The sequence below is a fragment of the Lepisosteus oculatus genome, chromosome 7 (genome assembly GCF_040954835.1).
Source record: "Lepisosteus oculatus isolate fLepOcu1 chromosome 7, fLepOcu1.hap2, whole genome shotgun sequence".
NCBI classification, from domain to species: Eukaryota; Metazoa; Chordata; class Actinopteri; order Semionotiformes; family Lepisosteidae; genus Lepisosteus; species Lepisosteus oculatus.
The window spans coordinates 18,297,757-18,314,005 of NC_090702.1; the positions used below are offsets into that span (position 1 = coordinate 18,297,757).

Consider the following 16,249-nt stretch of genomic DNA (forward strand, 5'->3'; position numbering starts at 1 on the left):
CTAGAAGAACTGACAAATGTTTTACATAGTATGTACACAAAATGGCAAAAAGAATATGTTTATGAATATACATATATAGAATATGTTATGGCAACCTGGATACTATAATGAGAAAAAAAGCTAAGGGAGGGATTTTTGCCATTTTATTTTCTTATTGTATATACAGAAACCACAAATTCTTAGACACGGTATTAATCAGCCTGCTGTGTAATTAACTTTGATCTTAAGAAGATTACTTTTTAGGAAAAAAGTATTCTTTCACTGCAAAGATAAATTGCTTGTTTCTCACTAAGTTAGTTGCTTTCCTCGTGGATTTCATTTCAATCATCATCAAAATCTAATTTGTCCTTGTTAATGTGAACAGTGTTTTCTTCTATTGTGATACGCTTTTTAAGAACTTGTTTAATCTAGTCACTTCATTGCCCTTCTTGGCCCTCTCCATGTGTAGCATCTTTGTCACACAAGACCCCAAGGAAAACCTTTGACAGAAGGGTAGTCTTTCTTTTAAACGGGCCTTTTGCCATTTCCTGCTGAAGCAAATCCTCATTGTGATGTCCTCTGTATGACCTTTTTTACCTCCAACGAGCAAAAGAACTGATATTGTATGCATTATTAAATAGTAAATGTGGTATTATTAGATTACTGTAGTCTTTTTTGTATTTTGTTACATAGTATTAGAACATTCTCCAGAACAACAAAGCTAAAAGTTGTGAACCTTAGCAGTAACAATTAATGCCAATATTTATTTTCATCACAGTTTAATTTTGTACATGTTTAAAATGTATCAGGTTCAATTCTATGTCATTTTTAACATTCATACTTTATAAGTATTCACAGGTTATAGGGATAATAACAGCATGTCTTTGTGCATAATGTATATCAAAATGAAAAATACTTAGAATCTAAAACCATATGAAAATTCACAACTGATAGAATAACTGACAAATATTTCAAAGATAAATGTGAATAAGTGCAAGATGTTTGCAAACAATAGTATGGAGTATTCAATGTGTTATTTTTAACACACTATACTACCTACTGTATAGTATAATCTATACTACAATCACAAAATTCATATTGTAGTATTGTATGTGTTTTACATATTACAATTATATACAAGATGTTGTTAAATCTAAGATTGATCAGCTATAATATAAAGTGAACATAAAAAATCAAACAGAAAACTATATATACTGTATATTAAATTTAATAAACCTGTAGTGTATGAAGACTTGAAGGACTTTAGTGCTAGTAAAGCTAATTTTTCAAAACCATTTCAAACAGCAATGATCTACAAATATATCCAAAAATAACTTCAATTCTCAAAAAATATTTGAGTGTTCATTTGTTAAGAAAGGCGATTTCATAGATCAAACACATTTACCTTAAGCGTTAAATTTGAATGTAAAATTTCAAATCTGTTATCTCAGTACTCACTTGTACGTCCTACTGAGTGTCTGTGTGTTTGATTATATTCTCTACAAGGCTGAGTCAAAGCACTACCGCTGGCCATGGACAGAGTCTCTTGATCCAGACCTTCTCTGCTTACAGGGCTTGCCTAGGAGCAGCAGGGGTGAACAGACACAAACATGAAATAAAATCTGTCATTTCTTCATGCAGCTCACGCTACAGTTCTAAATAAATAAACAGCACATTCATGAAATATGAGTTCTTTTAAAGCACTAATGGGTGCTCCCACTTCTATTTTTACACCAAGCTGCAAGTACCACATTGCAAAGAATTTTATTTCTAGGAAAGATGATGATTATCAGAAATAACAATAAAAATGAATTAAGTCTGTTTAATATAATAACAATGTATGAAATGTTCATCACTAGAGGTGAAAATCAGAGTGAATGGTCAGTTATTCTTAGATTTCTAAAATTAAATTTGAAAAGAGAAACTGTTACATTAAAATACAGAATTAATAATAAGCCAGTAAAGTTACTGACTATACTGTAACCACTACTATTGGCTACAATAATAACAGATTATTGAACATTGTCATTTGTTCATTTGTTAAACAAGAATGCGTTTATGCCACAGGACAAAAATAGTTTTGGTCATCTAAATGCCAATCTGGTATTAAATTTGAAAGTAACACTAAATTTCACCACAGAAGTGCTCACTGGCTTTTACACATGTTCTAAATATTTTCCTTTGAGGATAACCAAAGAAAGGAGTTTGCTGAAGAATGTCGGGGGGGGCATAATCCAGCTGAGGATCGATAAAGGCTGAAGATGATGATGCTGATATAGCACACACCAACGTGGTGCACATATGGTCATGATTACGTCTGAACAGTTACCAATGGGCCCTCTGTCGGGCATATCTCACAACTCTTGATTGAAAAGGTAACATACTATTTGATGTAGCAGAAAAAAAGTTACCTTGATATACTAATCATCTCCATCTCTACCATTCTGTAAGCACCATAATATACTAAGTCATTTTAGGTAACACAGTTCTTGTGGCCATTTTACAATTGCTTTACACTGTGAAAGTGGTTAAAAAGCAATTTTAATAATAATAATTTCTTGCACAGTAGATCAACAGCAGTTCCCCTGTCACCCAGAAATGTTACATTCTCTTTTTCTCAAAAAGAATAAAAAAAAACTTTTATATGTTACGAACTCAGTTAATCAATATAAAGCGCTGTTGTACTAAGCACAATATTAAAGGTATTACCCAGACATATGTGTATGCTAAATTAGACTTCTATTTACCTACTTAAATGAAGCAGATGGCAGGCCAGAGCCTTCTCACCATCACCACTTTTATGCTGATGGAGAGTACTGTACTTGTATTTTTATTCTTTTTGTATTAGCTATTTTAAGCACAATATACAAGAAAGCCCATTAATTCAAGAAAACCAAGATAACACTCCAAAATCAAAGAGTTTCTAGAGCAGTGGTGGGTAACCTGTGGCCCAGAGCGTAGTTCATACATATAAAAAATAAACTTCCACTAATACGGTTTGTCAAACCAATTTAAAGAAAGATTATATAGACAGATTTAAAGAAAGGAAGGATGCTGCCAGTTTTCTGTTTCTGCTGTTGGGGGCTGCTGCTATCCTTGTGGATGCTTTGCTCCCAGAAGTGCGCTTTTGGTTGGCAGCCAATGGAAGAATACAAATGAGAACTGTTACACACTGAAGGAAAGGAAGTAGTTAAATATAAAATTGATTTAGTGAGAACAGAACCACCACGACAACAGTAATGGAACTGAATATACAGTATATATAATTAGTAGGTCCCTATGAGGTCTTTTTTATTTTTATTTAATGTATAGAATTTGTAGTTTTGATTTTAATTGCATTATAAACATTGATGTAAAAACATCATAAAAAGCATCTAACAGCTGTCTGTGACTGCAAAGCTATGACATTCATATCAGAGGTTTAGACTGTTCCAACTCCATAACACAACATATAATTAGGTGTTTTTCTTAAGATATAAGAAATGTACAGTATGTACTGTAAATATGTTTTCTTCATATTATACAAAAATAAAAATAATAAAGTGAAATAATTAAAAGGGTGATTTGGGAACAGATTTTTTAGCACAACATTGAATGTTCATAGAAATAATAATTTCACTGTAACACATAATATCATGTAATTTATGCATATAAAATAATCACTCAGGGAACCTTATACCACAACTACAGAACCTCCATCTTACTGCGAAGTAAACATACAAACTACATTCTTAATATTTCCTGTCTTTTTGTTGCAATTCATTTCTTATTAAGGAAGCAGGTTATATTCTAATCAAGTTGTTAATCTATGACTAAATTCAATTTGTATAAATTCTAATAATGAAACATTGCAATGCTCCCACACTATTGGCAGTCATCAGCCTTTCAGAATCACTTGTACAAATTCACAGGCCATTTAAACTGATGTATAACAAATGATTAACAAAGTTACATTTAGGCACACAATATTTAAGCAAAAATAAAAACAAAAATGTTTAAGCAGTGAAGCAAAAAAGCAGATCCAAAGATGTATATTTACCACAAGCTGAACCCGTCCACCATTCAGAACATCAGGATCAATCTCTGGAAGGAAACGGTCACTGCAAAAATGTCCATAAATGTCCATATTATTTAACTTGTTCATCTGAAAAATGCATTTTTCATGTGGATAATCAGGTTTTTCTTCTGTATATGGCAAGACATAGAGTATACAATGCCACCAAATGTTGTACAGCCTTTGCCCTAATCTCTTTTAGAAAAACACAAAACAGTTTATTGAAGAATATGTATTGCATGTAAAGTTTTAGGTCCATCCATTTTTAACCACATCCAATACAGGGGTGCAGGGTAGCAGCAACCTATCCCAGCTAGCAACGGGCACAAAGCAGGATACACACTGGACAAGACCATCGTAGGGCACACACACAGATACTGTACAAACACACATAGTCATAGCAGGGTCAATCTTCCCTGTAGCCAGTTATCCTACCAGTATGTCTTTGGAGAAAACTGGAGCACCTGGAGGAAACCCATGCAAACACTGGAAGAATATACAAACCCCACACAGATAATATCCCAGGAATTAAACCTTGGGCTCCAGTGCTGCAAAGCACAAAGTTTAATCACGGCTCCATGTGCTGTCCTGTTGATTTAGGTCAGTTGTAAAATTCTGACTATATGCCAACTATGAAAGTCTTTTTGAGTCAAGAAAATCTTTATTATTTATAAATGTAAATGAGCCTTTAATAATAGATAAATAGATAAGGTGGGTAGCTGCGTCAGCATGCGTAGGCTGCAAAGGAACAAGTAATAGGTTTATTCCATGCTGAAAAAAAGAAGAAAGAGAACACAACGTTTCGGCCGTGGAGCCTTCTTCAGGTGTCACACCTGAAAAAGGCTCCACGGCCGAAACGATAAATAGATAATACTTTATTGATCCCGTAGGGAAATTGATGTGTTACAGCAGTCCAGCCCAAGACAAGCAAAACAGACATCAGAATAGTTATAAAACAAAAGACAAACAAGATAAATAATCTTGCAATCTTGTAATAAGTGAGGTTGCCATAATTAAATATGTTTGGTCTTTAATTGTTTACTATTTTGCCCAATAATTGCTTAACAGTAATTAACACAGCATTGATACAGCAAGTATATACAAGCAATTCCAAGACAGAACAGAAATTCCAGATGGGCAGAAAATGTTCTTTGAAGAAAAAAAAAATCTCACCTTTTCATAAAACTGGAGCTGGTGTCAGAAATTACAACTTGTGTGTGAAGCCACTGATATGTCCTTTCTTTACTGCACTCAGATTGATCTCCTTTTATTGTGTCCGAAGGTGCAAGTTCTTAAATGAGACAGATTTAAGGAAATTAATACATAAATTAGAATAAGAAAATAAAACTTGTGGTTAATGTTTACATTTTATACAGTATAAACTGTAATTTCATGCACACTAAGTACAGTCATTAATATGAAAATATAGCAATATATGTGGTGTTTCTCAAGAGGATTAAAATACATTTAAATTTTAAATAACCAAGAAAACATGGTGCCCACTATCAAGGTTTACATGTATTCACTCTGAAAACATTCGATGTTTTAGTATTGTTGAACTGTTGAATCGGAACATTTATTAACAGTGCTGACTGCTTTATCAACATGGTTTTAAACATGAAATTCTACATCCTATTATTTTATTTTACCGAAAAAAAATAAACAGATTTACTATACATACCTGTACTGACAGGTTTTAAGAATTTATTTAAATTTAACATCTTTGAACCACATAAAGAAGCAGCCACATCAGAATTCTGAAGAGTTTTAATGAGACACATAAATTACGTTTTTTTACAAAAACAAACCTTTAAAATTTAACTTAGTAGTGGAACGAACAGAACAATGTTTATGTCTGCTTTCTTCCGGAATTACCAGATAAAAGAATATTTATCTCGAGGGTAATATTTATGTATAATATGAATGATTGGGTTCAACAATCTGAAAGCTGAAAATAAATCTTCTTAACATCTTAACTAATGTGATGTTGCCTATTTTTGTTTTCCTTCCTTTTTTAAAGTTTGAAATTTAAAACAAAACATTTTGATATACTGTAAAAGGCCACTACAAAATTTTTGTTTTCCTTTTTCACCGATAAGAGTCTATTCTGTTTTAATATCCAAAAAGCAAAACTATACAAATCTGGCTTCTTCTATTCTTTACTAAATGATACTGGTAATCAACTCTTTATGTCCTACTCCACATTACTGAATGGAGAAATAGCTTATTTTTTGCGGATGTAGCTAAAAATATTACAAATCACCATGTCATTCACCCAGTTGTGTATTATCACTAGATAAATGCTTTTTTTTCCAATAATATGAAATGAAGTACAGTATATTGTTTTGCACAGTGGCTTGTAGAACATTACTCAGGTTTAAAGTGTAATAGATTTGCCCAAGGCAATGCAATAAGTAAATAAGATTTAATACCACAAAATTGAGACCGCCAGTCTAAAACAACCAGCAAACAGGATATCCAAGTCAAGACATTTTTTTAAGTTTAAATACTGTGACAACCCACAACAATACATTTCCAGACAAAGTAATTCATCCATTAGTAATTGCTTGTGACAGTTTTATGAGGAAATGAATGTCTTATTTAATAAAAAAAATCTTCATGGTTTTCAAGGCTGGAGTAAAAGTCTGTAAAGATTTACAGCATTTGTTCTTGGTTAATAACTAACTAAAATCTCCAGTCAGATTGATTGACATATCCCCTGAGGCCAAATTAAAACCTACTTCAAATTGCACTTAATGTTGTCAAAATGTTAATACTTACTACTTAATTAACTTTAGTACAGTATGTAACATACATACACACAATATATTCAATGGTTGACATTTATTGCAGATTCAATATTTTTTGAGAATTATGCTCTCCATCAGAAGAATAAGTGTGACAGCAGTGGATGTGGGTGAGAAAAACAGACCGCACAAATGGGAAAGTTCTTTCTCTGTTCATAAAATCTAAACTAATACACTTTGTACACGTAACACATTGTTAACATATTAATGACAAAGATTAATTGTATGCACAAGGTTCCCTATTATTCCTCCCCAAACCCTTGAGGAGATCAGGAGTCATGCTTGTTAAGTAGAGCTCTCAGGGGTATCATTCAACCTTAAGATCACCATCGAGGTAACAGGAGCCATGTCACGATATCAGAGAATAGAACTGTTCTGGGCCAGTCACGGACAGTCAAGAAGGTCAAGGCTTGCAGCAATTAAGTCCTAAAAAGGGACTCATTGCAGGCACTTTAGAAACCTTCTTCTGAGCAAACAAATCAAGGTCATCTGCAGTTTAATCTGAACATAAGCAAAAGAATGCAATGATTTTCAATATCTTATTAAAATATTAATACTTGAATCCAAATTCAGGGAATCAAGAAAAAGAATGACAGAGATGCATGTAAATGTCTACATAATCATCAGTACACAAGAATAAGTATAATTCAAAATGCGAGACATAGCATACAGCCAACATCATTTTTGTAATGATAACTATTATTGCACTCTTTATTAATAAAAAACATATAATTTAGATTCTTTATTCTTCTAGTCAAAACTAGAACACAAATAAAAAATTAAATATCACCTGAAAATAGTTATTTCTTTCAACATAGAATTAACTTTCACAGCAGTAACCTTTGAATTTTAACAGCAGAAAAGCAAACTAAAGCAAAAAAAAACTACTGGAGTTTTAAAATGTATTTTACATATTTTTAATTAAAGAAAAATAATTTATAAAGAATGAACCAGAAATCTTCATTCAAATCAGTTTCTATATCAAATGTAAAGATTCTGTATCAGTGTGTAAGCTACAGCTGTACAAAAATAAAGTTAGCAGTTTATTAGCTTAGTGTATGCACTTAGGTGAATTTTCAGAGTCTGAAGCACATCACGCAGACTTTTGGCACTAGGTTTTTTTAACATAGTTGCTGAAATCCATGGCAGAGAACATTATTGAGAAAATGTATCTATCTGTAGGGGATAACTGAAAGATTGAATATTCCAGACTAACACATATTATTAAAATATGAATTCAGTTTCTCCTAATGCAGTTCATATTTTATTCCTTACTTTGCTTACAGATTATGTTTATGATTATGTTTCAGATAACAGATTATGTTTGAATGAATAAGAAAACACACCTGCAACAAACAGCCTTTTAAATAGAAGTATAGTACTTTTAATACTTAGTTCAGGTGGGTAGCTGTGTCAGCATGCGTAGGCTGCAGAGGAACAATAGGTTTATTCAGACACATTCAGCCTTCCATACAAAAGCAGTCTGAATCCGAATGTGAACCCACTTGCCAGTCAAAAATTACAATCCCAGCATGTGAAGTTGAGTTTCATGGTAAAAGCAAGAAACGTAAACCCCCCCCATAAAATTGTCATCAATTATCAGCTTTGTCATTTCTGATTTGAGAATATAATGACATTTTCATTTAATATAGGCCTTTATTTTATGAATGTATGACAAAAGAAAAAAAAGTTACAATTCCAGTCTAAATTCCAAATAATTATCCTCTGACTCACTACTTCTAATCCTAAATGCTTTTTTCAAAAAGTAATAAATGTGAAATTTTATATTTCTTATTTTGTATAAGATTTATATGTTTATATAAGAATTTATATTTTATTTAAAACTGATCATACTTCTAAGCCTTTTAACCTAAAAGAAACTGCCACTGCAATTGTTAAGGCTAAATAGCCTACAAACAAAACAGTACTTTAAAACTAATCTAAATTAAAATGATCAAAACTGACATCAACAAAACGCAGACATATTGCAATTGATTTTTTGGCACCTGTATAATGTGTTTTTACTATTGTAATGTTAATTAGTAGGTTTAAAAAGCCAGCAAGTCCAAAAATGGACTGTCTCCTGCTCTGTATGGCCCAGGTCATGACCTTACTTCTGCAAAGGAAATGGTTATCTGGTCATTCAGAGGTCATAGAAGGAAATGGCAGACTTTAACATTTAAAGTTAATTGTTAATGACTGAAAGTGAAAATATGTATATATTTACCTTAATTCCTTCATTATCAACACAAAATATGGGTAAAGCATATAACAAATCGCAGGTATGCTACCACAGTCCACTGCTTAAAAAAAAACCTTTGGATCTTTCTACAGCTCTGTAAAAGGACTACTAAAACTTGTTAATAATGATTGAGGTTCCATATCCTCAACAAAAAACCCAAAGATTTCTTAAAGTGAAATGTCCACACTCTTCCATAATAACAACATTTAATGTTAAGGAAATAATTAGATTATATTTCTGCCTTAGCTTTACTAGTAGTTCTTACATTTTTAAATAGGTTTTAATATTTAAACTTGCAGCAGTAATATAGCTCTAATTATTTTTCATAATGAATAAAACATTAGATTCATAAAGTTCAATGTTCAAGGTAAGTTTTTACCAAGCTCCCAATGCTGTCTGACTGCATTAATACAGCAGAAAACAATATCCTCTGATACTCTTTTGAGCTCTTCCTAAACTACTGTATTATACGCAAAACACCAAAATCCCTCATATGATCTTCTTCCTTTCAAGACATTAAAAACATTATACAATTTCAGGTGTAGCATCTCAGAACCAAATTTACTTCTTTCTTGAAACACAGATTTATAGAGTTGTTTTGTTAAGTTTTATTTTCAAACACCTTTTCATTCCATCCACTTTTAGTAATTTTATAGTCTAATGCAAGGTCATGGTAGACTAGACCTGAGCTCAGCCGATGCACATTCATTCATATGGGAAAATATTTAGAGATGGCATTTAGCTTAGACAGCATGTCTCTTGAAAGTGGGAAAAATGTGGAGGCCCTGGCAAAACAACAAGTTCCGCACACAAGCTGCCCTAAACATGGATTGAAGTCGGAACCCAAGAGCAATGCTAAACGCTACACCAGCCTGCTGCCCTAACAAAACAACACAAAAACATTAATAAAGTCACATCCCCCATCTTCCCTGTACCTCAGTGGTACCCGATTACAAGTCCTCCCTTAGAGATGCCTAAGAAATGTTAGAACGCTTCAGCACAAACTTCATGCAAGAGGACCTTGACAGTGTCAGCAGCAGCACTCCTAGCCCCTGCTGTCCACTCACTGGTACCTTAGGTCCTAGCACTTGGGAATTCCATATAAATTATATTAAGTCAGGTCCGGATCACATGATCCAGTGCCAGGAGAAAGAATGTGGAGGCTCCCAGCACAGTCCCAGCATTTTTTTTAGCTGCAGTCAGATCAGCCAACTGGGTCTTATTTTTGTCACTGCAAGAGGTCCAGATTGGAGTCATCATCAACAATACCAAGTGAGAACAGGGGATTGCTCTGTTTAAAAGGTGAAACCTGTTTCCAGAATTTAAACACCTCTAGACATTTCCAACCAAAACACGTATAAATGTGCCTCAAAGTGACAGAGTGTACAGTATACCATGCATTAAAAACTAGCTTCATTATTTTTTGTCAAGGATTCAATTAAAAGGATTTTTGCAGACAAATTTTATACTGTATCATCCCAAATATTGTCTCAGGAAATAGCCTCATCTTCATCAAGTCCTTATGTTATTAACCATTGATGAGTAACCACAGATTAAGATTTTTATGAAGCTTTATATGAAGTTCAGATATTTTTTTCCAGTGTGAATAACAGAAAGGAGAATTACCTTTAATTGATAGAATGGACATACCACGTTTTCTGCAATTTTATTCTGAACTCCATATCTTAAGTAATTGTGTAATTTTGGACTTAACAGTAATGTACACTATCTAAAAGTTCCCCATCATAAATCAGGTCTTGAAGTCTAAATACCAAGGTCAGACATTCTTCAAGTAGACGCCAAAATACAGGGGTATCAGAATTACACCAGACAATAGAAACAAAACAAAAGGTGTAGAAATAAAATTTAAAATGTTGGCAAAGCCAGGGCTCCTGCAGATTTTTCATGCTATAGAATAGAGAATTTAATACATGGTCACTTCCCTTTCCGTATGAATTTTGAAATTCTAGAATGTAGTCTATCCCAATAGCCTAAAGGAGGGAAAAGTGAAATCACAGAACTAAAAAGAAAAATAAGTGTAGGAGCATATTCATTTTTAGTATGGAAATATGAGTTTTAAAAGAAGGAGGCAAATTAAATCTCTTCAAGTGCAAACATATTTTTAATGTTGTTTACCGTGGAGGTTTGTAAAGGAGCACTAATCTCAATATAAGGTGTCTGAAGTGTTTGACCAGTGGTGGAGGTAGGCCAGCTTGTTCCTCTGCAACATTTGAACAATCAATTTTCCTCAATGGTTAGCTTTGAAGCAGGCATTAAGACAATAGCTCACATATCGATATAATAACAGTATATAATCTGCATTGAAAAATACAGAATATTAAAAATTATAAACAATAACAGAATTAAAATTGGTAGACTGGCAAACAGCCTGAACTACACAATCCAAAGAAAGAGTGAGGAACAAAGTTGAAAACTGGCATTGCGGGCAAGTGCTCATGCCAAATGGCAAACAAGAAAGAACATTTATTGCCTGTCAACAGCATTGCAGAAACACCTTTGCTGAAACCTTAGCACAAGCACAATAATTCAGAACCAATCATAAATATTCCTACCAAGGACAAATAAGCCTTGTCAGCATCTAATTACAGAACAGCACACTAAGAGACCATGTATTTAGTTACATGTACTGTACAGTATAATGTGCAGAAGGCAAGAGTGTTATCAGAAGCCTGGTACCCTTTAATAATGTTCATCTGATAGCAGTGAACTAAGCTGCACATCTCCAATTGGAGAGAAAACACCTTACCAAATACAATTTGGTGTCTCAGTAAATTCCATAAATGAAATGTAATCTTCAGAATTTTTAAGACTTCATACTTCAATAAAAGGGATATAATGACCATATTAACAACCCGCCAAAAAAAAAAACAACAAACTTTCCTTAATGGACATATACCATTAAGCATTAAAGCAAATGTGGATTTAATTGGGGTGATAAAGTCAGAAAAAAATTAGAAGGGGTGCCTTTAATGACATGAGCTTTATCAGTAAACCAGTTTCCAGTTACTTTTATTTTGTTTCACCTTTACTCTGTTATTGTGTTTCACAACACAACATCTACAGGATGTTTATTTTTTAATAATTCAAGTTAAATTAAATTGAATAAAATATTATGAAATTAAAGTGCTGAAAATGGATAATCAGATTCATGTACAACTTTCAAGGCTGTAACATTAAAAAAACATTTCTAACATTTTCTTGGTACTCAATAAAAAATAAGAGACTTCAATGAATTTGTTCATTTTACTCTCCAATAATAGATTCTTAAGACACGGTTGCACAAGATATCTGACTTTTTCATTAATAGGATTCTCAAATTTCAACTGAGTCAATTAAAGGCAGTATTCTAAAGGCCTAGTTTATCCATCCATTTTCAACCAAATAAAAATTCAAAGGCATTAAAGAAAAAAGGGAGTTTTTGATTTAAACACAGTTAAAATCAAAGTACAGTGTTATAAATCAATGAACACACATTTTCATGTCTTTATGTCAGGGCTTCACATGACCTGGGCTGAGAACAACAAGTAACCTCTCTGAAACCATGCTTGAGAAGTGACTTTGAACACCTGACAATGAATTAATTAAATATGAGATGTCTGTCTACCTGCATTGTCTGTGAAATTAGTTCAGCTTTTATATGAAAAGTTTTAACAAAGCTATACAACAGAACATTGGCAGTTGCTAAAATAATAGAGCTCTACCAATGTCAAACAGATGGATGCTATTATTTGTGGTATTAGCATACTAACTGAAGTGTTTTAACAAGATGAATTTTTAGATCCCCAGAACAGCATGGATATGATCTCAGGAGACATTAAGGAAAAATTCTCAGATCTGTCATAAACAATACTGGTCAAAACTTCTGTACATGTTATTTTCAGTCCAAATGAACCATGAAAGAGATATAATGTGGTTTCATATCTAGAAAAGAAGTACTTTAATTATAATTGTTTTAGAGAATACTTCTGGTATCCTGTGAGAATCCAAAAGTCACCAAATGGCAGTCTCATGAATATCAACTGGAAATGTAGCTACAAACATAAGCTATATATACTGTATAATATATATATATGATTATAAACTGTATATAATCATATCAGTTACAATTAAATAACTGGTATTTATTATTGTACTACAGTTAATTGGTTTTTCACATTGTACTTGAAAACCAAGAAAAAAACAGCACTAGCTTACATTGGCACAAAATCAAAAAATACAATAACTTATTTCTTAAAATATTATTTTTATCTGCCAGCATATCTGTTTTGTCTTACAGTTTTATTGATATTGAACTGTCCAAATAAGGCAATTACCTTGTACACTATCTTTCTGTATTTCATTGTACAGCAGAAATCCTGCTGAAATAAAAAAAAAACACTTTTAGGTACCACATATATGTACTGTATATGCAAATTGGATAGTGCATAGAAATTACATTGCAATATATAGATTTTCATGATATACATAAAGGTATATATAAAGAAATACCTTGCTCTACAAAGCGTGAAGGAGACTAAATATAACAGCTGATAGACAGGAGGTCGGAAAATTAGGTACAGATTTTGCATTTTCTTCAGATTCAGTTTATGATCAGAGATAGGGCTTTAAAAGTGTAACTGAAACCTGAATGCGTGCACAAGAATGGCTCCTGCAGCCTTTTACAGCTTTCTTTGAGAGCTGATGTTGTGAACCAGCTTTGCACTCTGCCAGCAGAGCAGCTCTGACCCATGGAAGGCACTCTTTCAGATCAACACTGCCTCAGGCCTTACCGCTTTCCCCAGCAAGTCTTACATTTCAGGCATCAAGTTGAACGTCTTCTGGAGATGATTAACCCAAACCCATGACAGATTTTTTCCAAGATATCTAACTCGGTGTGTTTATTTTATCCTGGCTCTTTTGTGGATGTACTGGACATGAGTAACCTACTTGAAATGGCTATCAGTTTACATGTGCAGGCACTGGTAAGAAGCCATGAAAGTTCTCAATATGAGAAAATATTTCCTCCTGTTGATCTCTATTGTTAAGTAGGGTCTCTACTGGCAAATAAAAAGGAAAAGCAATAACTGCCGATTCCCCAAATCAGTCAGGTTTAAATTTAACCTTAAATGTTTCAAAAGTCTACTTCTCTTTGGTAAATTGGATTTCACACTGATACCTAGTGCAAAACCTTATGATAGGCAAATATATCAATATCAATAGGTTGAATTCTTCCTGAACTGCAGTGGATATGTCTTAGGTATTGGCATCATTCTATTAAAAGAATATTTACACTGAGTACTTCACTGAACAATTCTTCATTCTTCATGAACAATTCTACATTATGATGATCTTCCACTGAAATGTTATCCATTTTCTTTTAAGTTTAGCTAATCCTGACATTTTGTACTACAGATCTGTATTTTGCACTACAAAAATGTAACATTTTAGCTTTAGGGATGAGTAACAAGGAACAACTAATTTTGTCTAAGATCTGAAGATATCTATTGAATATATATGAGTCTATTAATAACTGTTTAAAATACTTTTAAACCAAAAAAGCAAATGACATTTGATTGAGTTAAATCTTTTGGAACATAAATATATAAAACACTCTCTAATATCAGAGGATGTGTTAAGCAGAATTTATGTATTGTACTAAATGACAACATCAACTTACACTTTTGATACTGGTTTAAAAGACAGAGGTTTCAAATTATAATACTCATGTAATTGGTGATATTTACATTATTATTTGGAAGAAGTCAGGTCATGCATTGCATTTCTGCAAGATGGAAGACTACTTAAACATCAGTATAAGAAATCTTATGAAATTATTCTAGTCCACTCTGCTACTGGGTGCATGATTCTTTATTCCATTTCCATTGTGTTTCGTGTAAAGTGTAAACCAAGAAATAACTGTTTTAAACATATCTATTCTCCCATAATTTAGAAAGAAAAACTTTCCAGTTCTTTAGCCAGAAAGAATTGCCTACAAAATAACACGCCTCTGTGCAAAGCTACTGGATATATCTACAAACACATTTTTCTAAAAAAAGTAAACATCTTTAGTATTGAAGCTGACATTAATTTTCCTTGGATGGAATGATGGCATGTCCTGTTAAGTAGGCTTACAATGTTTCAAACATATATTCTGCAGCTGCTAAGTGTTTAATCAATTTTGTATAGACCTACCTTTAAAACAGCTTAGTTTTGGAGGATACATTTTCTTTGGTAGCTTCACAGGGGTATGTTTATTTTCATTGCTCTTGAATAATGCCAGACGCACAGCTGGGTCTGGCCAAATAGTAGAAAATGTTCAATCAGAATGAACATAAAACCAGGTATACAGGGATAATGACTTGACATAATAGGGTACAGGAATATTTGAAATTTGACTAGCTAAGTACAAGCAATGACCAAACAGATGTAATTAGCATAATAATATGATCCATTTCCCATTGCAAAAAAATCTAACTTCATTAGATATACAGAATGGCAGTTGGATTTCTGGTACTAAATAGTGAGGCAATTAAAGGTGAATCAAATTATGAAATCACTGTCAATTTATTTAAAATATTAAAATCTACATTTTATTATCACAACTTTTAGATCTGTTTTTTAAAGTCTAATGTTGTGATGTAATGTCTGCTTAATTAGTGCATACTTTTATTTAAAAATGAACAAAGTTCTCTGATGCATCTGAAAGTTTTTTGAAGTGGGAAAATAGGCAACTGCACTTCAGAAAATATATGCTTAAAGACAACATGAAGTTATATTAAATGTCAAGTTATGTATGTAATTCTGTTATGAATGTTTATGGGTTATTGAAAGGAAAGGTCTCTTTACATAATTTTACCAAACCACTTTTAAAATATCCATGATAAAAAATAATTGCACAAAGAATCATTTCAATTTACCCTACAATTAAATGTAAGAAGTTAATTTTGTATAGGCTGATATGAAGCGATAGGCAGCAGGAGTGAATATCAGTATGCTATTTTTTTCTTTAAAACTGTCAATAAATGTTACTAAAAATGCAGACTAATTTTTATTTAAGTAAACTTAGAGGATCTTTCAGATGCTGCCTAAAGAAACATTGTACTTGAATTTTGAAATAAGTTTCTTTAAAATCTGTTTAAAATATTTTAATGGACTAACTGAGAGGTA

At 32.6% G+C, this 16,249-nt stretch overlaps 1 protein-coding gene across 5 annotated transcripts in view; it reads right to left on the reverse strand.

The window, feature by feature from the left end:
* The window catches only part of lrriq1 (leucine-rich repeats and IQ motif containing 1), a 52,220-nt gene that overhangs the window by 4,113 nt on the left and 31,858 nt on the right, over positions 1-16,249 (reverse strand). For 2 of the 5 annotated variants that reach the window (XM_015352711.2, XM_015352715.2), the window contains exons 23-27: positions 15,275-15,376; positions 13,417-13,461; positions 5,207-5,324; positions 4,019-4,079; positions 1,438-1,558 (exon numbers count right to left, since the gene is read on the reverse strand). In XM_015352711.2, the coding sequence (XP_015208197.2) occupies positions 1,438-1,558; positions 4,019-4,079; positions 5,207-5,324; positions 13,417-13,461; positions 15,275-15,376 (447 nt within the window). The remainder of the gene's footprint in view (positions 1-1,437; positions 1,559-4,018; positions 4,080-5,206; positions 5,325-13,416; positions 13,462-15,274; positions 15,377-16,249) is intronic. The other 3 variants (XM_015352712.2, XM_015352714.2, XM_015352717.2) reach the window with 3 other exon arrangements.